Source organism: Symphalangus syndactylus, chromosome 14 (genome assembly GCF_028878055.3).
Source record: "Symphalangus syndactylus isolate Jambi chromosome 14, NHGRI_mSymSyn1-v2.1_pri, whole genome shotgun sequence".
NCBI lineage: Eukaryota > Metazoa > Chordata > Mammalia > Primates > Hylobatidae > Symphalangus > Symphalangus syndactylus.
The window spans coordinates 42,284,799-42,306,131 of record NC_072436.2 but is presented as its reverse complement, the minus strand read 5'-3'; the positions used below and the strand labels follow the sequence as shown (position 1 = coordinate 42,306,131).

The following is a 21,333-nucleotide window of genomic DNA, read 5'->3' as shown; positions in this document are numbered from 1 at the left end:
GGCACTGAGTAGGTGTTAGTAACCCTCAATAACCTTTCTTCACCTTCCCAAGGAGCTGACCCCTTCTCTGTGTCTTGACATTACTCTTTGTCGTCTGGAACTCACTTACCAAGTTGCACGACGACCATTGGCTTCTAACTGATCACTTCCTGTGTCCTGTATCAGAATCATTTTTCGGTCCTCGTTTCAGACCCACAGAAGCAGAATCTTTAGGGGTGGGGCCCACATTTTATGTTTTGTGGAACTCCCTGATTGTTTCTTTGTATAGAGAGTTGGAGAGCTGAGAGACCCTCAGTGGTTCTGGTGCTCTCCCAAGGCAAGGCAGGTGGAGGTCTTGGATAGGAATCTCACTTTATTTATTTGACAAAAATATATTGGGAACTAACTAGGTCCTAGGTATTTCGTAAACTATTTAATATTCAGAGATGAGTAAAGACATCATAAAAACAGCAACATAATCACCAGATATTGATGAGATGCATTAGTCCTTTAAAAGCGCTCCTATATCTGTCATCTCAGCAGCTCAGCGAGGCAGATGGTACCCTTCCAAAGGTGCAGAAACAAAACGCAGGTGGTGGGGATGCAGAGCCGGGCCTTCACCACACCCGCAGAGCCTGCACCCATCAGTGTGGTTGGCGCAGGATGTGTTAGAGGAAGGGGAGGGGGAAGCTGGGCAGGCTGAGGGCACTGGGTGGTGGGAGGGCCTTCCAGAAGAGGGACATCCCAGCAGGGTGACAGCAGCCCATCACTTCCATGGAGGAAGAACCAGTTCACCGTTCTCAGCAGATCTGTCTCCCGCCCAGGCCAGGACATTTCAGAGCAAACGAGACATTTTGTTCCTAACAGATCTGGCTGTTTGGTTTTCTCCCTGTGAGGCTGAACTGATTGGAGCCTGGCCATCCAGAAGGGTCATTGGAATGGAAAGTGATCCCCCCAACAGAGAAGAGTGCAGGCCACAGATGGAAACAGCAGAGTGCTGGGGGAACGTTTGCAGAAGAAAGCAGTCAGGAAAACATAACAGGGATGCCAAATCCACATCCCACTGGGCTCGTGAACATTGCTCACTTACTCCCAGTCCCAGGAGAAACCCAGCAAATCCATCTTTCCTTAACGTAATCTTTCAGCCCAGATCAGCCCTAAATTGTGTCCTTTAAAACTTCTTCTCCTCCCATGGTGTTGGCCCCCAGATCAATCTATGAGCCTCCCCCCGAGCACATGCAAACTGTCCATTGGCTGTTCTTTCCTGCCTTACACGGGACGACCACCAGGGAAGTGCCTAGACCGTCTACCTCCATATTCCATGGATTCCGTGAGCATGACGATTGTTAGTACTGGGAATTCCACAGTGATTGGTAATAACTGATGCTTAAGACATTAGCAGAATTCTGTCCTGGAAGGCGGACGTTTTGGAGAGGGTTTTCTAGCCATGACATCAGCATTTTTCCAAGTTAATTAAGTGTTCAGTTTATTTAATCCTGGAGAATTGAGACAGGAAAATTACCCATCACATTTACGCACCCCACCCTTTCTAAAGCAGACAGCTAAGGTTGGGTCTGACTGCAGATACTCTCAGCAGCTGGGCAGTGAGGCAGCAGGGCCTCAGCCTCTCCAGCTCCACCATACCCCACGTCCAGGCCCACAGGGCCCACAGTGCCCTGGGAGCAAGGATCTGTCCACCGAGTCCCTCTCTACTCAGAGGCCAGAAGGGCTCTCCCCGAGGGGCCCAAGAGCCGTCAGCTGGACTCAGTTCATTCAGCAAATAAGTGTTGAATGCCTGCTGTGTTCTCAGCACCGTGCTAGGCGCTGGTGGGGATACTGCAGTGAATAAAACAAACACGACCCCTGTACTTCCAAAGCTTTGATTCTAGAGGGGAGCCTAGACGGGGATGAACAGCCACCAGGCCCCTTCATAGGGAAGAGGAAACAGAGGTGGGCAGAGAAAGGCTAATTCCTTTTCCTTTGGGCAACGCAAGGCCACCCAGGCCTCCTGCCTGCCAGGAGGGGAGGAGTGGCCAGCAGCCCCAGAGCCTGCAGAGTGGGCTCTGCCGGGACACCTGGGGCAGGCCTGGCTTCTACCCCTGCATCCTGGCCTGCTGTCCTTGTGACCTAGGGATCCCAGCCTTAGCACTGATGACATTTGAGGCCGGATAACCCTGCCATGGGGGTTTCCCTTGCTTTGGAGTATGTTTACCAAAATCCCTGGGATCTGCCCACCAGATGCCAGCAGCACCCCTGAGTTGTGACAGCCCAGATGTCTTCAGACATTGCCACCTGTCCCCTGGGGGCAAGGTCACCCTCTCATCAAGAACTCTTGCTGTGGGTTCAGGCCTCCTGGGGAGCCAGTTCCCACCCCAGTTACTGCAGTTCTTTCCTTCCTGGCCTGCGGAGGGGCTGACGGGTCCAGCTGCTGGGTCTCCCATCCCCAGGCGTTATGCCCTGCCTACACTGTGGCCTGAACAAGCCTCCTCACTCCCTGCCCCCAGGCACCCCACTCAGATCCCAGGGTTCTGCGCCCGACCCCTCATGGTTTCTTCTTTTCCTTTCTAGTTTCTACCCAAGCAGTTCCCAATGTGTGTTCCTGGGAACACTCTCCCTCAAGTTGTGCCGCCAACAAGGGTTCTCTGAGAACTAGACTTGGGAAACACCGCACTTTGAGCTGCCAGCACGTGAAGGGCTGCAATGAAATCCATGTCTAACCGATTGCTCTAGGCTGTTTCCTATTGCTCACAACCTCCAGGGCCTGGCACAGTGCACAAGACCTTCAGGAAGTTACTGGAGGGAGAGTGAGGCAGAGGGGAGATAGGCCAGGGAGCTGCAAGCCCAGTAGCAGAGTCAGGTATCTGGATCCCCATGCTGCATGGCTCAGAGCTGGGCCACCTCTTCCTCCTGAAATCACCCAGAACTCCCCATGGACCGTCAGTACAGAGCCTGAAAGCAGGAACAACTGACCTCCAAAATGAGTCCAGCCTTGGAGGAAACACATTGAGAAAAGTGGGGAGCGAAGGCCGAGACTCAGGCATTGGAGTTGGGGGCTGGGTTTTCACTCTGAAACCTGTGAGAGGAAACCCACACTTGCCCAGGGCACACCCTCATTATATCTCCTTCCCTCTCCATTGCATAAGCAGCAGTGGCCTGGGGGCACAGGCTCTGAATGCAGTGGGATTAATGAATACAGGGGAACAAATGCTGGTCACCAAGGGTGATGGGGATGGTCCCTTTAGACACCTTACCCGGTAGAGACCCTTCACTGGGCACTAAGCAGTATCCCACAGCCACAGGCCCCCAGACCCTGGCACCACTGCAACAACAGTACAGGCATGAGGCCTGGGGAGACTTGGCTGGGGCTGGAGCAGTTGTGCTCTTAGACAACCAGACCCCAGCGTGGCTTGGGCCTCACAGGAAGTCCCATCAGGAACCATGTCACCTGTCCTACAAAGTCCACTTAGAAGAGCTGGGGGAGGAGAAAGCAAATGACATTGACTGCTGGTTCCTCTACACAGACAATGACGTTGCCAGGCTTGGCCAGGGTCCCGTGACGGAGAGGGCTGTGTTGTCGGGGATGGCCCATCAGCAGCATCCTCCTCTGAGAATGGCATCACCGGCCTGCCCTGGGGGCCTCGGGCCCTATTTTGGACATTTCTGCTAGATTTTGGAAGAGAAAGGAAAACAAGTGTTGGACGAGCTTTTTTCTGGCGGGGGGTGGGCGGGAGAGGACAGAGTATCGCTCTGTCACCCAGGCTGAAGTGCAGTGGAGCAATCTCAGCTCACTGCAACCTCCGCCTCCTGGGTTCAAGCTATTCTCCCACCTCAGGCTCCTGAGTATCTGGGATTACAGGCAAGTGCCGCCACGCTCAGCTAATATTTGTATTTTTAGTAGAGACAGGGTTTCACCATGTTGACAAGGCTGGTCTCGAACTCCTGACCTCAAGTGATCTGCCCACCTTGGCCTCCCAAAGTGCTGAGATTACAGGCGTGAGCCACCGTGCCCAGCCTGGATGAGCTCTTGGTCTTAGCTTTGTTTTCCTCCTCTGAGCCACTTTACAAGGTTATCTTTAAAGTTTCCCGATGGAACCGTTCTCCATGGGTCTTTCACCCTTCTACCCATCTTACAACCGAGATGCCATCTGCTGGCCTATCTTTTCAAGATGTCTATGTAGTTACCAGCCTTGGAAAGTACAAATAATGTCAATCTTCAAAGCAAAGAGCTGGCATGCTTACTGCCTGACTCCGGAGCAGAGGGCTAACATCCTCACAGTCCAGTAGAGAAGATTTGGTGTCCCGAAGCTCCAGGTCCTCTGCTTTAACACAGCCTGGTGTGCCTGCAAGCGTCACCTGGCCCTCACTGGTCCACCCTGTGGGAACTGGGGTTCAGGGAACTGGTGCAAGAAAATGCTGGTACTCTGGCTACTGCTGTTGCTATGAGTTGTAAAGTCTTTTGTCTCTAAAAAAAATAAGAAATTTAAAAATAAAGTTCCACATAGAAAGATGCATTCCCCTCTCTCTGACAGCAAGGGCATTGGGAAGCATTCACCTGTTTGGTTTCCATCTTATGTGTCTCCCCAGAAAGAGAAGAAGAGTGGGCTCCTGAAGCTTCTAGCCGGAGCATCCACCAAGAAGAAGTCACGCTCCCCACCATCTGTGTCTCCAACCCATGACCCCCAGGTGGCTGTGGACGCCCTGCTCCAAGGCGCAGTGGGCCCCGAAGTGTCCTCACTGTCTGTCCATGGTAGGGCAGGGTCCTGCCCCATAGAGAGCGAGATGCAGGGTGCCATGGGGATGGAGCCTCTGCACAGGAAGGCAGGCTCCTTGGATCTAAACTTCGCATCTCCTTCCCGGCAAGCACCTCTGTCCATGGCTGCCATCCGCCCCGAGCCTAAGCCGTTGCCCAGAGAGAGGTAAGTGGAGGGGCTTGCCTGCTCTGTGGCATGCTGTGGTTTGGTCTCTGAGGTCTGGAGCCACCTTCGGGGAGCCGGGACACTGTGGCCTTGCTGGGATTAGGTTTACCAGATGTACCTCAACACCCAGATCCACATGGTCCCGAGCTTGGGTGGTGAGTGCTGGATGAAGCGAGTCTGGGAACTGGAGTGTTATTTCACGTTCTGCATCCATCTGGTTCCTGAGTTTGGGATTGCAAAGGAGCCATCAGGAAATGTGTCAGGACCAAGTGGTTCTGAGTGCAAATAGTGGGAGACTAGGCAGTGAGTGGTCTGTGCCCCCTCAACCCTGGGGGATCCTGGAGCAGGCCCCTGGGCTGAGTCCCTGGTGAGCCTATGTGTCCACTCAGGGAGCAGCTCTTCCGTCGCAAGCCTCAACCCACTCGGCGTCTTAGAATTATGATGTTACTCAAGATGGCTTCAAGTCTATATCCCTTGAATTATCATGGCTTCAAGGGTATATAGTCCATCAGATTGAACCCTTTGAAATTGCCAAAATTCATTCGTTTCGATGCTTACTAGCAACTTCACATGGTTCAGCCTAGGTTTTTACCGATCTGGAAACTGAGTCCGGTTGAGGCAACATGGCCCACTAAGGCTGTGGGCTGTAGGGCTGCAGGTGCTTGAGTTTCACCTGGGGCTAGAGGCGTACCTGGCTTGGATCCTCCTGTGTGAGTTATCCATCCTAAAAGGGCTCTCAGATAAAAGCTGAAGGCATCACGGAGAGATACAATGGCTGTCAGGTTAGGATGGTAGGAAGATGTGATCCTCACTGAGTGCCTACACATGGTAACATTGCTGAAATAATAAAACACAAACAACCTCCCAAAAAGACAGTCCTGGTGTTTCTGCCAGAACCCTTGCTCCCTTGGCTATTCGGGTGCCTGCAACCCGGGAAGGCAGCCTCTGCCCTGAACACCTGCTACCCTCCCAGACACCATTCCCAGTGCCAGGTAGGGAATGAGACAGGGCCTATCTAGATCAGAGGTCTAGTTTTCTATCCTCACATACTCTTCTGTATAGTTTTCTAGCTTCACAAGTTCTTCGTTAAGGGCCAGATGGTAAATACTGCAGATGTTGCAGTCCTGCTGTGTCTGTGGTGACCACTTCCTCTGCCTTCACGGTGGAAGCGCAGCCACGCACCGTATGTGGATGAATGGGCCGGTGTCCCAGTAAACCCCTACTTGTGGACACTGAAATTTAAATTTCATACAATTTTCATAGGTCATGAAATAGTCTTCTGATTTCTTTTTCAACCATTTCAAAATGTAACAATATTCATAGCTCTAATACTAGACAAATTAGCCACAGGCGCAGTTTGCCAGCCCTGACAGAGATGATGCCTAGCACCAAGCCTATGGGGCTAGGCCTGGGGCTCCAGAGTGGACAAGGCTCTCTGCAGGACCCACAGCTGCTGACTTCTGCTAACCAGTTAGAATGGAAGTCGCATGTACTCCTGCTGTTAGCATCACAAGAGCTGGGCGTTCTGCACAGGGGTGATGTTCAGAACACTCAGCAGTGGGCATGGATTCTGGCTGCACATGCCCAGGACAGCCAGGCCCTGCCTGCAATGTTTCCCCAAGCGCTGCATGTGTATAGTCTCAGTGAACCCTCCCAAGAACCCTGTGAAATCAGTTATCCTTGTTTTACAGATGAGGAAACTGAGGTTTTGTAAAAGGCTAGGTAACTGGCCCAAGATCACACAGCTAGTTAGTGGCCAAGCCAGAGATTCAGCTGAGGGCTTTCTGACCTCAGAGCCCACGCCCTGAGCTACTGTAGGGTGCGCGGTCAGCAGCACCCCCAGTCCTGTGTAGTCACGGGGCCTACTATCAGCTTGCGGACATTGTGGGACATGTCACAGCTCCGCCAGGGGCTGCACCATTGTTGGGTTCTGCAGATCCATCAGCACTGCCATGCCAGTCCCAGCCCATACAGCCACACCCACAGGGAGAAGTGCCTTCCCCTCCACCAGGCCCCAGGCGCTTGGGGGACTGGGTTCACACTGCACACCACACTGTGCAAACATACACACACCACACATACACCATACAAACACACACATACCCCACACACATCATACAAACACACGCACCACACATACACCATACAAACACACACATACCCCACATACATCATACAAACACACACACCACACATACACCATACAAACACACATATACCCCACATACATCATACAAACACACACACCACACATACACCATACAAACACACCCCACAGATACATCATACAAACACACACACCACACATACACCATACAAACACACACCCCACAGATACATCATACAAACACACACACCACACATACACCATACAAACACACACCCCACAGATACATCATACAAACACACACACCACACATACACCATACAAACACACACACACCCCACAGATACATCATACAAACACACACACCACACATACACCATACAAACACACACACCATACAAACACACATATACCCCACGTACATCATACAAACACACACACCACACATACACCATACAAACACACACACCACACATACACCATACAAACACACATATACCCCACATACATCATACAAACACACACACCACACATACACCATACAAACACACACCCCACAGATACATCATACAAACACACACACCATGCATACACCATACAAACACACACACACATCCCACAGATAACATCATATAAACACACATACCCCACATACATCATACAAACACACACACCACACATACACCATACAAACACACATATACCCCACATACATCATACACACACACCACACATACACCATGCAAACAGATACACCACACATATATAAACACACATTACACATACAGCATATACACACACAACACACACACTGCAAACACACACCCCACATACACCATACAAACACATACACCATACACACCATGCAAATACACATACACCATACAAACACACCCCGCATACATCATACAGACACATGCCACACACTGCAAACACACATGCTACAGACATCACACACACGACACATACATCGTGCAAACACAGACCACATACCTGTGCAAACACACTTCGCATACACTATACATACAAACACACATACCCCACATACACCATACAAACACATACCCCACACACACCATTGCAAACCCACACCCTTCACACACCATACACATATATACCATACACACTGCACACACCCCACACACAATACACACACACCACACACACTGCAAACACACACCCCACATACACCATACACACATGCCACACTGCACTCACCCCACACACCCTGCAAACACACACCCCGACATGCTGCAAACACACACCATACACACACATACTGTACAAACACATCACACACCATACACACACCACACACCATACATACACACCATAAACACACACCATATACATTGTGCAGACACACACACTGCACACCAAACATGCACTGCACACACACCAGACAAAACACATAACACACAGATACACACACTATACACAAATTGTACATCAAGCAAACACATAATACAAACACACAAACACGTTCAGACACACAACACACACCCACCTTCTCTTTCCTTCTGTCCTCCTCCTCCACTTCCTCCACCTCCCATCCTCTCCTAAGGAGTCTCCTCCGCATCAGAACCTCCCTCCATGGGACCAACACCTGATGCCTGTGTTTTCCGAATGGGTCCTGGCCCTTGTCTGGAGTCACACAGTTGGTCTGCCGGCTCGTGAGAATGACAGACTTTGGGATAGTTCAAAGCTGTTCTCATGTCTCCCCTAGGATTCTTCTTCCCCAGACCCCTCAACTTTATCTTCAAAGACATGACTTCCAGACACCTCAATAAAAAGTCTTGAAAGACCCTGTTTCTATAAAGTGATGGGCGTCTCTGATGAATTAGAAAATTCAGAGACTCACTCCCATTCTCTGAGTGTTCCATCTAATCAGGGGTCATTGTACCCAGAGACTCTTGGTGGCCTCCTTGCACCCAAACGCTCTGTAGCACTCATTAAAGAGAAGTGTTTCCAAAATACAGCCTGAAACCAAACCACTCATGAGCCCCAGAAATGCCCCCTCCCCTCAACGTGGTAGCCACAGGGCTGCCTGGTATCCTGGGGAGCCCTGGCAGGTCGGAGCTGAGGGCATGACTGGGAAAATGCTGACTCCTCGGGCTGGGACAGCACCAGAGAGCACTTGGACTTGGGCCCTGCAGACTTGTGAGTAAAACTTACCTCCAGGCTTACTTTGGAGGAGGAGCTGCTGAGCTGCGCCCTGTGCAGAGGTGAGAGTCCCTGCAATGGGGCCAGAACACTCCAGCTGCCAAGCACTCCTGGAGGGCCTCAGGTGTGCAAGGCCCACCTATGATCATGAAAGTGGGAATGCCAGCAGGGCAGTATGGGCTGTCAGAGTCAAGGTTTCCACCCCGAAATGCCAAGGAGGAATGGGCAGTGTTGCTGCCTGCATTTCTTGGGCCTCTCCTATGTCCAGACTCCTCCAGATCTCAACCATCTCTCTCGAGACGCTGGAAAGAAAGCGGGCGCTACTCTCCTCTCCACTCTCAAGAGGAAGGACATTCAGGTAGAAGGTGCCACAGAGGGAGCTCCTCTGAGAAAGGACTAGGGGAGTGTACTGTGGGCAGCACCCTGGGGCCGGGTCAGCCAGGCCTGCAGGCTCAGCAGCCCTGCCCCAGCAGCTGGCAGGCAGCAGGCCAGCCTCACAAGTAGACTTATGAGCCAAGCCCACGAGCCTGGGGTGTAAGTAAACTAGAGGGCCATGCCCCATTCCTTCCAAGGGGACCTCATCTTTAGGTGTCTGGCATATTCTTGTCCTGCGGACTGTGGAGAGGGAGCTGAATTTCCAGAAGTTGCTTGTGGAACTCAAAATACGGCTGTGGTCATAGGAAATGCAGGCAGAAAATGCACATGGCATCAGGTTAAAACTGTCTAATGCCCCGGTTCCCCAGCAGAGCTACACCAACCCTGGTCTATTCTGGTGCAGGGCCAGGCAAGCTGAGTTCTGGAACCAGCTCCTCCTGCCCACTGGATGCCTGCCTGCTGGCTCTTCTGCACCTTGGCAGTATCAAGTATCATAGAGAGGCTTTGAGTAGACAGACACGCCGGCCACCTACCAGCCATTTCATCCTGAACATCTTTCATTTCTTTCTTTCTTTTTTTTTTTTTTTTTTGAGACAAAGTCTCACTCTGTCACCCAGCCTGGAGTGCAGTGGTGCAATCTCGGCCCACTGCAACCTCTGCCTCCCAGATTCAAGGATTCTTGTGCCTCAGCTTCCCAAGTAGCTGGGATTACAGGCATCCACCAACACACCTGGCTGATTTTTGTATTTTTAGTAGAGACGGGGTTTCGCCATGTTAGCCAGGCTGGCCTCAAACTCATGGCCACAAGTGATCCGCCCACCTTGGCCTCCCAAGAGTGCTGGGCGTGAGGCATGAGCCACTGTGCCTGGCATCCTTTCTTCATTTTTATGGTCCTAGTTTCCACATACATAAAATGGGGATAATAATACATGTCTGAGTATAATACTTGTAAATCACCTAGATTAACACCAGAAAAAGTATGAGTGCACACTAAACAACACAACAATAATAATATATGCTCTTGTGTCCAGAGTTGTTTCCTGGCAAGTTCGTGGTCTCGCTGACTTCAAGAATGGAGCCACGGACCTTCACGGTGAAGAGTGAAAGGACAAAACTTCCACCGCCTGGAAGGGGACCCAGCGGGTTGCCCTGGGGTGGCCAGCTTTTATTCCCTTATTTGTCCCCTCCCATGTTCCGTTTTTGTCCTATCAGAATGCCCTTTTTTCAATCCTCCCTGTTATTGACTACTTTTAGGATCCTGCTGATTGGTGTGTTTTACAGGGCGCTGACTGGTGCATTTTATAGAGCGCTGATTGGTGCATTTAATAATCCTCTTGCTAGCTACAGAGCGCTGATTGGTGCATTTTACACTCCTAGCTACAGAGTGCTGATTGGTGCGTTTTACAGTCCTCTTGTAAGAAAGAAAAGTTCTCCAAGTCCCCACTCGACCCAGGAAGTCCAGCTGGCTTCACCTTTCACTATGACCTCTCTAATAGTAATATATGCTGTGACATCTATGATAATAGTAAGATGGTGATGATGAGGGCACCTGCACCACAGCCTGGCTGACCCCCACCCCTTTGACCTGCACAGGCTTCTCCCCAGATGTTCACATTGGATCAGCTTATCCTCAGCTCTTGATGGCCTTTTAGTTATTTGGCTTTGTTAGGATTTCAACTTCCCTTGCTCTGATCCATTATGTGTGTGGTGAGCAGAATAATGGCCCCCAAAGATGTCTATGCCCTAAACCCAAAAAACTCATGACTATGTTACCGTACATGGCAAAGAGGAAGTCAGGTTGCAGATGGAATGAAAGTTGCTAACCAGCTGACTTTAAAATAAAGAGATTACCTGGGATTATCCAGGTGGGCCCTGTGTAATCACAAAGGGTCCTTATGAGTAGAAGAGAGAGGCAGAGGAGAAGGTCAGAGTGGCATGATGAGAGCACTCCCCTTTGAAGATGGAGGAAGAAGCCTCCAGAGAAGGGATGAAGGCAGCTTCTAGCAACTGGAAAAGGCAAGGAAACAGCTTCTACCCTAGAGCCTCCAGGAGGAGCCAGCCTTGCAGACGCCTTGATTTTGGCCCAGTGAGACCGTGTTGGAGTTCTGACGGATGGAACTATAATCAATTTGTATAGTGTGATGCCACTACACTTATGGTCATTCGTTACAGCCATAAACAACTAATATGTGTGTTGATATTACAGTTTAGTGTCCAGGGTATAGAAGTATTCTTATCCCCAAGTTCCTAGCAGACACCACGCTGTTACCAGCACATTCCATAGACTCGGGCTCATTCGTTTTCCTATGCTGGAGCAAGTGCTCTGAAAAGGCTACCACATGGAGGGCCACTTTGCAGACCCTGTTGTCAGGGAGGGAAACAGACGACCCCCAAGGAAAGCAGAACATCTAAACCTCGTACACAGAGCTAATGGTAATAATAATGGAATGAGAATTCATTCTGATTTTGCCCATTTGGATTCCTTGAGCCCCGTGTCTGAAAATTAGCCGTGGTTGCCATAACCTTAATTATACTCAGCAGGGCAGAGTTGCTCGCTGATTTATGACGCACAGTTGTGACCTGGGAGTAGCTGTCATCCTCAGCTGCTCACACGGACACGACAATGGCCCTCTGTGTCTATAACGGGGAGTATCAATTACTTTCCTGCAGCAGGAAGAACAGCTCAGAGTCTTGGAATGATCTGGACAGAAACGTTAAATGCTTGTCTCATATAAATTCAGCCCACATCCATCTGGGCTCATTAAATCATTGAATTGCTCAGAAGCACCAAATTACATCTTTCTAACAAATTATATTTTTAAAGCTGCTTGTTTATTTCACATCTGGAAGTTGAGGCAAAAGCCAAAACTTGCATTCAGAGTCTGAGAAATCATCTCGCCCTTTGCCTTCCTTTCTTTCCTTGGGGAAGAGAGAGGAGGAGCAGGTGTTTGGAAGAGGTGGAGGATGGCAGAAGGCCACAGGTAGGATGGCGTTGGTCCTGTAGGCCCTCGCAGCCTTGGTTTGTGTGCATGCTGTCTGATTTCACAGACCGCTGGCTGCATCCTGGCAGCCATCTGTCCTCCTCAAGGAGGGCCAGCAGGAAGCCCTCACAGAGACGCTGGGCTGGGAGGAAGGAAGTGCCTCTGCCTGCCCTCCTTCCTCCCCGCCTGCACGTCCCTGAGAGCAGCGTCTGGTTCGCCGGCAGACAGCCCATGGGAACCAGTCCAACCCTCGTGCACCTGTAGATGCTCCGAGACACTTAGAGTTGGCTGGTATTCGGGACTGGGACCCAGAACCTGGCCTGTTCTGCTTCCCCAGGAGTAGGAACACTGCACCCCCAAGTCAGCCTCAGGAGCCCATCCTCCATGCCTCCTCCTCTTGCCAGCCTGATGCAAGCTGGGCCTGTGTGCCCATGGGCTGTGCGCTCCATAGGACTGGGCCTTGGTCTCCTGTCTGCACATCTTTCCTGAGCCCAGCACCAAGCCAAACTGCCCCAATGCCATGGCTTCTGCACCCCAGGCTCTGTGAGCAGGTGGGCTGCGGAAGGGCAAAGGCTTCCTCCTCAAGCATGTACTCAGCTCGATTCTCAGACACCAATGTGCAAGCATTCCCTCCCAGAGTTGCTGAAAATCCACATTCCCTAGTCCATTCCCCCTAAGTCGTATCAAGTAGGTCCAGGAAGGGCCCAGGGAACTGTGGGGGGTCCTGAAGTATGTGAGCCACACTTGGAGCAGGTGTGCAGTAATCCCTGTGGCGATGGAGCTTGCAGACTGGTGCAGGAGGCAGGATGAGTTGGGTAAACAGGTGAATGGCTGGGTGGTAGAAGATGGTAAGAGCTGGGAAAGGGCAGGCCTGGCATGGCCACACAGGGAAGGGCGTTCTGGGCAGAGGGAGCAGCATATGCAGGAGCCCTGAGGTGGGTACACCTGGGGTCGCCAGGGCGCAGTGAGGCAGAGCTGGCGGAGTGGGAGGGGCGCAGTGTGGAGGGCCTGGGAATGCTGGGGCGTTTAGACCGTGGCCCCTTCTCTGAGAGGGATGGGGACTGCTGGAGCCCTCTGAGCCTCTGTCCAAAAGGAGCCTCAGCTGTGAGGCAACTCAGTCCAAGCAGGGTGACAGCAGGAGGCCCAGAGCAGGCAGCTGCCAGGACCAGGAGCCACCCACAGGAGACCCACATGGAGGCCACCAGGGAAGGCATCCAGAGCCACGGGGGCCATGTCTCCTAGACAGCCTCGGCGTCTGTGGAGATGGGTACCCAGGCAGTCCAGTGCTGGTTATTGAGTGCCTTCGTCCTACCAGGCCCATCTCGGTGCTGCTCAGCAAAGCGGGTGTCTGAGGAACCGTCAGCCAGGGGTTTTTAGGCAGAGAGGATAGCTGCACCCTGCCTGCCGCAAAACCCACCACATGTGGGATCTGGGCTTTAGATGGGAGGTGCAACACCCTGGTGCCCCGGGGGCATCTTCTCTCAGCCCTTGCTGCACAGTCCTCACCCACACAAGGGCTGGGGGTGCAGGGGCCCAGCCAGGCTTCGGACAAGCATGCCCCTGTGGAGTTTCCCCAGGGCAGAGGGAGGCCCAGCTAGTGGGAGTGGGGATGGGGCCCTGCCCGTCAGACCACAAGCATGAGGGCTGAGGGCACAAGGCCCAACTGGTTCGTCCTTGGCAGCGTTTTAGAGGAAGGCTCTCCTGGGGCCACCACAGCTGCTTTTCAGCCTTGTTCCTCCTCCTCTGCGGCTTGCAGGATGGGTGTGGGATAGCAGAGCAGGGGTGTGTGTGTGTATGTGTGTGTGTCCTGTCAAACATAATCATAGCCGGACACTAGTGAAGGTGGTCAGACAGGTTTTAATCGGCAACATAATGGACATTCGCAATGGGGAATAGGATCCAGGCTGAGCTGAGCTCAGGTTCAATTGGCACACAAGTGACTGGGGGTTTCCAAGAGAGAATGGGGGAGCAGGGAGGCAGTGAGTAGGGGCTCAGGAGAGTGAGGGAAGTGAAAAGTTACAGATGGTGGAAGCGGGTGGTCCGTGTGAACACATCTGGACGTGCTGACGTGCTCACTGAAGTCAGGAGACAGGCCCTGTCCTCAGGTGTGGCTGGAACTCACAGTCAATTCTTTTGGCTGCCTTGAGGTTTCTCAGGCAGGCACTTTAAAGGGGGCTGGAGTCAGCCTACGGATGCCACCTTGAGCAGTTAGAAGCTATGTTAGTGGTTGTTCAAGTTGTTATAGGCAGAGGTGAGGCCCAGCCAAGAAGAGGGCTCAGAGGAGCCAGTCTGGAGTGTGGTCAAGGAGAGAACTCTTCTTGGTCAGTGCCACAGCTAAGTGTTGTCAGGAGCACCTGCCACAGCCCAGAGAGCCCCTGGGGTGCACTCAGAGCTCCAGCACCTGCCACGCAGCACGCCCCATGCCCCTGGCCCCTGCAGGCAGAGGCCATGCAGGGAAGGCCCCAGGGAAGGCTCCTGTCTCTGCTTCCATATTACGGCATATTGCTCTGAAAATAGGGACTCCAGAGAGGCCTCAGAGGCTGCAGGGGGCCCAAGTCTTGTGGAAATGAGATGTGGGGAAAGTTGGGCCTTATTGATGTTGGTGATGTGGCCTCAGCCAGTTCCAATGCTAAGGCACTGGGAAAAAATTTTACGATTTTTGGAGCACATTTAAAAATAAGGACAGGTTGGGCACGGTAGCTCATGCTCATAATCCCAGCACTTGGAGAGCCTGAGGCCAGTGGATCACTTGCACTCAGGAGTTCAAGACCAGCCTGGGCAACATAGCAAGACCCCATCTCTACAAAAAAATTTAGAAATTGGCTGGGCATGGTGGTATGTGCCTTGGTCCCAGCTATTCGGGAGGCTGAGGTGGGAGGCTCACTTGAGCCTGGGAGCTCAAGACTTCAGTGAGCTAGGATCATACCACGGCACTCCAGCCTGGGTGGAAGAGCAAGACCCTGTCTCAAAAAAAATAAGGACAATTTACAAAAACAATATTCCAAGTACCTTTCACACATCACATTGGGCCCCAGTCTGTGAGGTGGTGCTGCAGTTGAGGGGCTATGCTTTTCAGAGGAACCTACAGAGGGGGAGGTGAGGACACAAGCCCAGGGTCTTGACGTTAGGATGGGGCAAATGGGGACACAGTTCGTCCTGACCCTCCCCCACCCCTGCCCCTGGGAGGCCGCAGTCTGGGTGGGTGGGCCAGGGCAGGAGCGTGGATATGAGGTGGGGGGCTGTGCTTGGGTAGAGAATTTTCAAGGGGGTGAAACAGTCCAGCTTCTTCATAGATCAGCATCTAAAAGGACAGCAGGGGGAAATGTCTTTTAAATTTTTTTTACAAAAAAAATGAAAAATTTCAAAAGAGTTTTGAAAAAATTAAAAATAAAGATAAATAGAAATTGTATAAAGTGGGAAAATAGCAGCAAATAACAGTAATTTACACCGAGGGAAGAAAAAGAGAAAGCACGACCCAGCAGATGGAGACAGTCTGTGCAGGGCTCACCTACTGTGCTGTTTCCCCAGGTACCGCGTGGTGGTCTCATACCCACCCCAGAGTGAGGCGGAGATCGAGCTGAAGGAAGGCGACATTGTCTTTGTGCACAAGAAGCGCGAGGACGGCTGGTACAAGGGGACCCTGCAACGGAACGGCCGCACAGGCCTCTTCCCGGGCAGCTTCGTCGAGAGCTTCTGAGGACTGGTGCTCCCTGCACCCAGCTTGCAGAGGGGGAGGTCGCCTGGGAAGCCTCACGGCACACAGAGAGGGAGCCACGGCGCCCCAAGGGTTCCAGGTCATCTCCAAGTCACCTGGCGGGGGACGCCCTGGCCCAGGGTGGGGGCCAGGGACTGTGGAGGTCGTGCCTTCTCCCAAAACCCCCAACGGAGAGCACACCTGGGATGTTCTTCAAGGAAATGCCCACCCCCTCTGTGGAAACTGCAAAGAAAGCACGTTGAGGAAGAGAGGCAGGTGCCGGCACAGGCAGGCCTGTGGCTGTGGTTTGCAGCCACGGCAGCGTTCTCATTTACCACCTAAGCAGAGTTGGAGGTTGCAGGAGGTCTGCAGGTGAAGTGGGTGGCATGGGGGCCAAGAGCGCTGGAGATCATCTTTCTGGGCTGCCCTGGGCTTCCCGCGGGGCCCAGGTTGCTCTGTCACCATTCTATATACCTCAGTCACCTGCCGCCCGGCTGCTCAGCAGGGGTGTTTGTGAGGCCCTGGGGGTGCCCCGGAGAGGGCACCCCACCGCCCCTGTGGGAACCGGAGCAGAATCTGTGGGTTTGTGTCCTGCCAGTAGTATAAGCAACACTTTCTGTTCACCACCACTGTCCCTTGCATTACTTCTTTCTTACAGCATATTTTTAACGTACAGCTGTTAGACTTTATATATTTCTAATAGGTCAGACATTGCCTATTTTTCATACATCTGGTGCTGCCTTTTTGTAAAACTAGTAATGACTTGGTTGAGCTTGAAAGAAAAGATGTCTGAGGCGACATCAAAGGGGCAGAATTTTTATATTTCCCATATGGGTTTGGGACAGCGCCGAGAAACCCCCATCCCGCACCTCAGTGCTGGCCAGTACTCTGGGGGCTGGCGGGGTGGATCCACTGAGGGGGTCGGAGGGAGCTTGGAAGCAGCCGGTTTCTTTAAACTCTTACCAAAACCCCGCGCTCTGTCTAGACGGCGATGATTATTATTCAAGACCTGGAAACATTTCGAGGAAGGGCCACTATAATTGTCCTTTTGTGTGGCGGTAGAAGGAGCACGCAGGTCAACCCCAGCCGGGAAGGCAAAATCTTCCCTTTATTGCCTCAGAGAGAACTGCAATTAGCATTCTCAGAAGATGATTTCTTGGTATCAAAATGTGCAGTTTCTACACAACAGTTTAGATCACCACCACCATTTTACTTCTTTTTTAAAAATAAATAACTGCTCCCATTTCAGGCAGTGCAAGCCTTCATCTGCTGGAGACCAGAGGTACAAGGAGATCAGGGGGTTGTGGCACTGCTGCAGGCTTGCAAGATCGGGGAGCTGGGAGGGCGAGAGAGGAGGAGGTGCAGCTTTGATGCTGGGACCTCCCTGAGTGGGGCTGATGAATGTATATTCATTAGCACCATGGCTCATTTCCCAGGAAAACTGATCAGGAGCCCTTTGGGAGACAATTTTGTTCTCAAGATTCACACCTTAGGAACACATTTTTATCACCTCAAAATTTTGATCCAGCACCCCTCTCTCCACCTATATTTTTACAAATACCATTCAGACTTAAATTAAGCTGAAGAAACTAGCCTTTGATAACATAGGGTGTCACTGGTTTTCAGGGATGTAACCAGTTCCAGAAATACATTCTCTTGCCTGGCATAAAGCCTTTGAAACACGGGCCGCTTATTTTCAGAGTTCCTGTTTGGGGACGTGACTTGGCTACTTGTTACTTCCAGGTGGTTACCACACGGCGGGGGTCATGCCTTTCCCTCTCTCCAGATGATAACAGATTTAATAGGCTTGAAGAAGTTGTTCAGAATCAAAGAAGAAAAAGTCTGGCTTAAACATAGGAACTTCTGTGTGCCAGGTTAATGACAACCAAAAGCTATCTATTTACCATTACTGCCAAACTTCATCAGTTGCCCATCCTGCACCAAAATCCTGTGCGTGTTTAAATTCATGTTGTCACCAAAGAGGTGCACAGATCAACAACCTGGACGCAGGTGTTCTCCAGGGAAACCAGACTAAGCCAAGTCTCCAGGTAACTTTTTTTAAGTCTTTTTTTTCAAGGCACGCAGGTACCAAGCAACAGAATAGCGTAACCTGAACGTTCTTCCTCTCCCAGGCATGGCCCACGTGGTGCTTCAGGTAGAAGTATGCTTCACCCTCCTGGTGGGGGGCGAGGCCACAGCCCACTGCACGCAGCATGGTAGAGAGCTGGGGCGAGTATCTCCATGTCTTTGGAGAATGTCAGCTGGCCCCTTTCAGGGCAGAGTAGGGTGGGCGTTGGTGCCACCTTAGGAAGGAGAGCGATGCGTGGGTCTGGCCAGAGCTCTGGAGCCAATGCCGGGCTGCATGAGGGCAGAGGAAATGCATGGCCCACGTGCATTTCTGAGTATTTTAAACTCATTTAGGCCCTGCAGCCTTCATGATGATGTAGCTTGCAGAGAAGAGCAGGAGCAGAATTAGCCCTTTCTTCAGGCCATCTTGCCTCAAAGGGCACACATGTTTGGCAGTTAAGATTAAACTAACCCTTATGTTTCATCCCGGCCCCATGATGTACACATCTTAGCCATGTAGTGGCCTTGGGGGGCCACAGAGATTTCCTTTGAGGAGCATGGTAGAGTCCACAGCCATGGCTGAAGTCAGTGGACACCGAAGGGACAGGACTGCAGGCCACCAGGGGCCTCTGCCCAGAGGGAGGCAGAGAAGATGGCGGCCACTGGTGCTCTCCTGGCATCCTCATGGGGTGATGCCAGGCCGGGCACCTCAAAACAAGCTCAGCCGACTGGGAGATCCTTTGTACTTTGCACAGTTCACACACACGAACACACACACCCTACCCCAAGTGTTTATGTTAGACACAAATGTCAGCGTGTGATTTTGGAAGATTTGTCAGTGATGACGAACCATGATGCCTGTGTTTCTGAGTCTTTAAATAAAAATGAACATGGAGAAGCCTTGTGTCTGCATGTTGGGAGCAGCAGGGTCCAGCAGAGGCCAAGAGGGACCCAGGTAGGAGCAGAACCTGAAAGCACGGCCCACCTGCCTGCTGAACAGCCCAGCTGGCTCATGCACCTGCCCCTCAGTGCTCTTGTGTGGGGGGCACCGAGTCTGTATCAGGATGGCATTAGTCAAGGAGATGGGAGAGTCGTGACATCAAATGTCTGTACCCAGCACATGCCAGAGACCCAGGAGCTGGGCAGTAAGAGCCAAGCCACGGAAGCCAGCAGTGGGCTGGGTGGGGAGGGTCTCCAGTTCCCCTCTAGGGGCTCGTGTGCCTGGAAGGGCAGGGTGGCTTGCTGTAGATGACGCCTCCTTTTCTTGTCATTATTCAAGTCCCTTGTAACCAGAAGTGCCTGGTATTAACCTCTGAGACCAGCACTTTCCTGGTCTTAGCCTTGTCTCTCTGGCCCTTGGGGTGCCTGAGCCATGGCAGCCATTCCCTGGAGCACAGGATGGGGATGCAGGGAATCCCACCAACAGAAGAGCCCAGGAGCTCACTGATTTCCAGGAAGGTGCGTCTGTCTCCAATCAGCCAGCCTAACGCCTGGCAGAGGGCTGGCCCGACAGCCTGATCCATGCCTGGAACCACATGTTTCTTGAAACAGGCTTTCACTGTTCTCTTAGCTGAGACACATCTACAAACACATTTGAGCTGGAAGAACACTTAGCAAAGAGCCATTTTACTCTACTGTAAAAATTAAGTGACATTCCCAGGCAGTGGTGCATGCCTGTAGTCCTAGCTACTCTGGAGGCTAAGGCAGGGGGATTGCTTGAGCCCAGGAGTTCAAGTGCAGCCTGGGCAACATACAGAGACCCTTGTATGAGCAAATAAAATAATTTTTTTAAAAAAGTGAAATTGTACAAGATTAACACAGCATGGACAGTCACTGGGGAGGTCAGTGCAGGCCTGGCACTGTGGTAAGGAGGCCTGCTGTGTGCTCACTCACCCTCCAGACAAGGCTGTGTGGACACCACTCTTGCCTCCATTTGCTACATGAGCAATCAAGATTGTAAGAGGTTAAATGACTTGCCCCAGGTCACATAGCTCAGTGGACAGCCATGACTCCAACTCGTCTACTTATCCAATGTCAAGTCTACCCTCTGAACTCAAAAGCTGGGTGCCAAATCTGTACTCCTTAATAGAATTGATATCTCAAGGACGAGAGTATAGGAAGAGGAGAGCCAGAGGAAATGTGGGCAGTGCCCATCACAGTCTGTCTGGAGAGGTGGTTGACAGGCCATCCCAGCCAGCCTGCCGAGTGGAGGTATCCTGCCTACAGAAATCGCACAGCAACCCATCAAGGCCTGGTGCCATTTTACATTAAAATCACAGACCCCACTGCCTGTGTTCCAAATCCATGCTCCTAAGCAAACAAACAAGTAATTTTCCTTTACTGATTTAGCAACGACAGAGAGAACAGTGGGAGTCAGGGCATTATCTGAACAGTAGTCTACCACTGGGCCTGTGTAGCTGAGATGTTCCTCATTAGCCGCCAGTGAGCTGGGCCTTCAGTTGAGGCCTCAGTCCCTGTGGGTTTTGTGATGGGAGTTGGTGTCCCTGCCTCTAACTGACACTGACAGGGGGTGCGCCTGAACTGCGGAGGGGCGTCGAGTCTTCTTTCTCGGGAGAAAGGCTCCATGGCCCGGCCTATGGCAGGAGCTGCAGGGTGAGCCAGGAGGGTGAGCACCACTAGCTCTCAGCAGAGCTGCGAAGACAACACACAGGTAGGTGGCCATGGCATGAGACATTTGATCTTAGGCACCTAAACAACCTTGTGAAGACCCTGGAGAGAGGGTGCCATGCTCCTAGAGACCTCCCCTGGGGCCTTGCAGAGGGTGGGGCAGGACAGGGTGGGGGCTTCTCGGAGGGAAGGGAGACTATTCACAGCCTTTTATCTGCATAGAGTTGTCACATATGTTATGTCCCTGGATCCTTACAACAGCCCCCGAAGTGTGGTTTGTATCATCCCCATTTTATTCCAAGAAGTTCTGTTGTTAGCTCTGAATTAAATAAGAGGCAGAGCCAGGACTTCTGACTTCCAATCTCTGGCTTTTCTTGAATGCAGCAGAAATACTAAAATGATGGTTCTGACAGGGGGCTCTGC

General features: G+C 51.8%; 1 protein-coding gene across 2 annotated transcripts in view; it reads left to right on the top strand.

Moving 5' to 3' along the window:
• SH3RF3 (SH3 domain containing ring finger 3) overlaps positions 1–19,180 on the top strand; it is a 370,552-nt gene extending 351,372 nt beyond the window's left edge. Inside the window, exons 9-10 of one of the 2 annotated variants that reach the window (XM_055240629.2) lie at positions 4,564–4,895; positions 16,050–19,180. In XM_055240629.2, coding sequence (XP_055096604.1) covers positions 4,564–4,895; positions 16,050–16,218 — 501 coding nt within the window. In that variant the 3' untranslated portion in view covers positions 16,219–19,180. The remainder of the gene's footprint in view (positions 1–4,563; positions 4,896–16,049) is intronic. The other variant, XM_063616653.1, reaches the window with a different exon arrangement.
• The last annotated feature ends 2,153 nt before the right edge of the window (positions 19,181–21,333 follow it).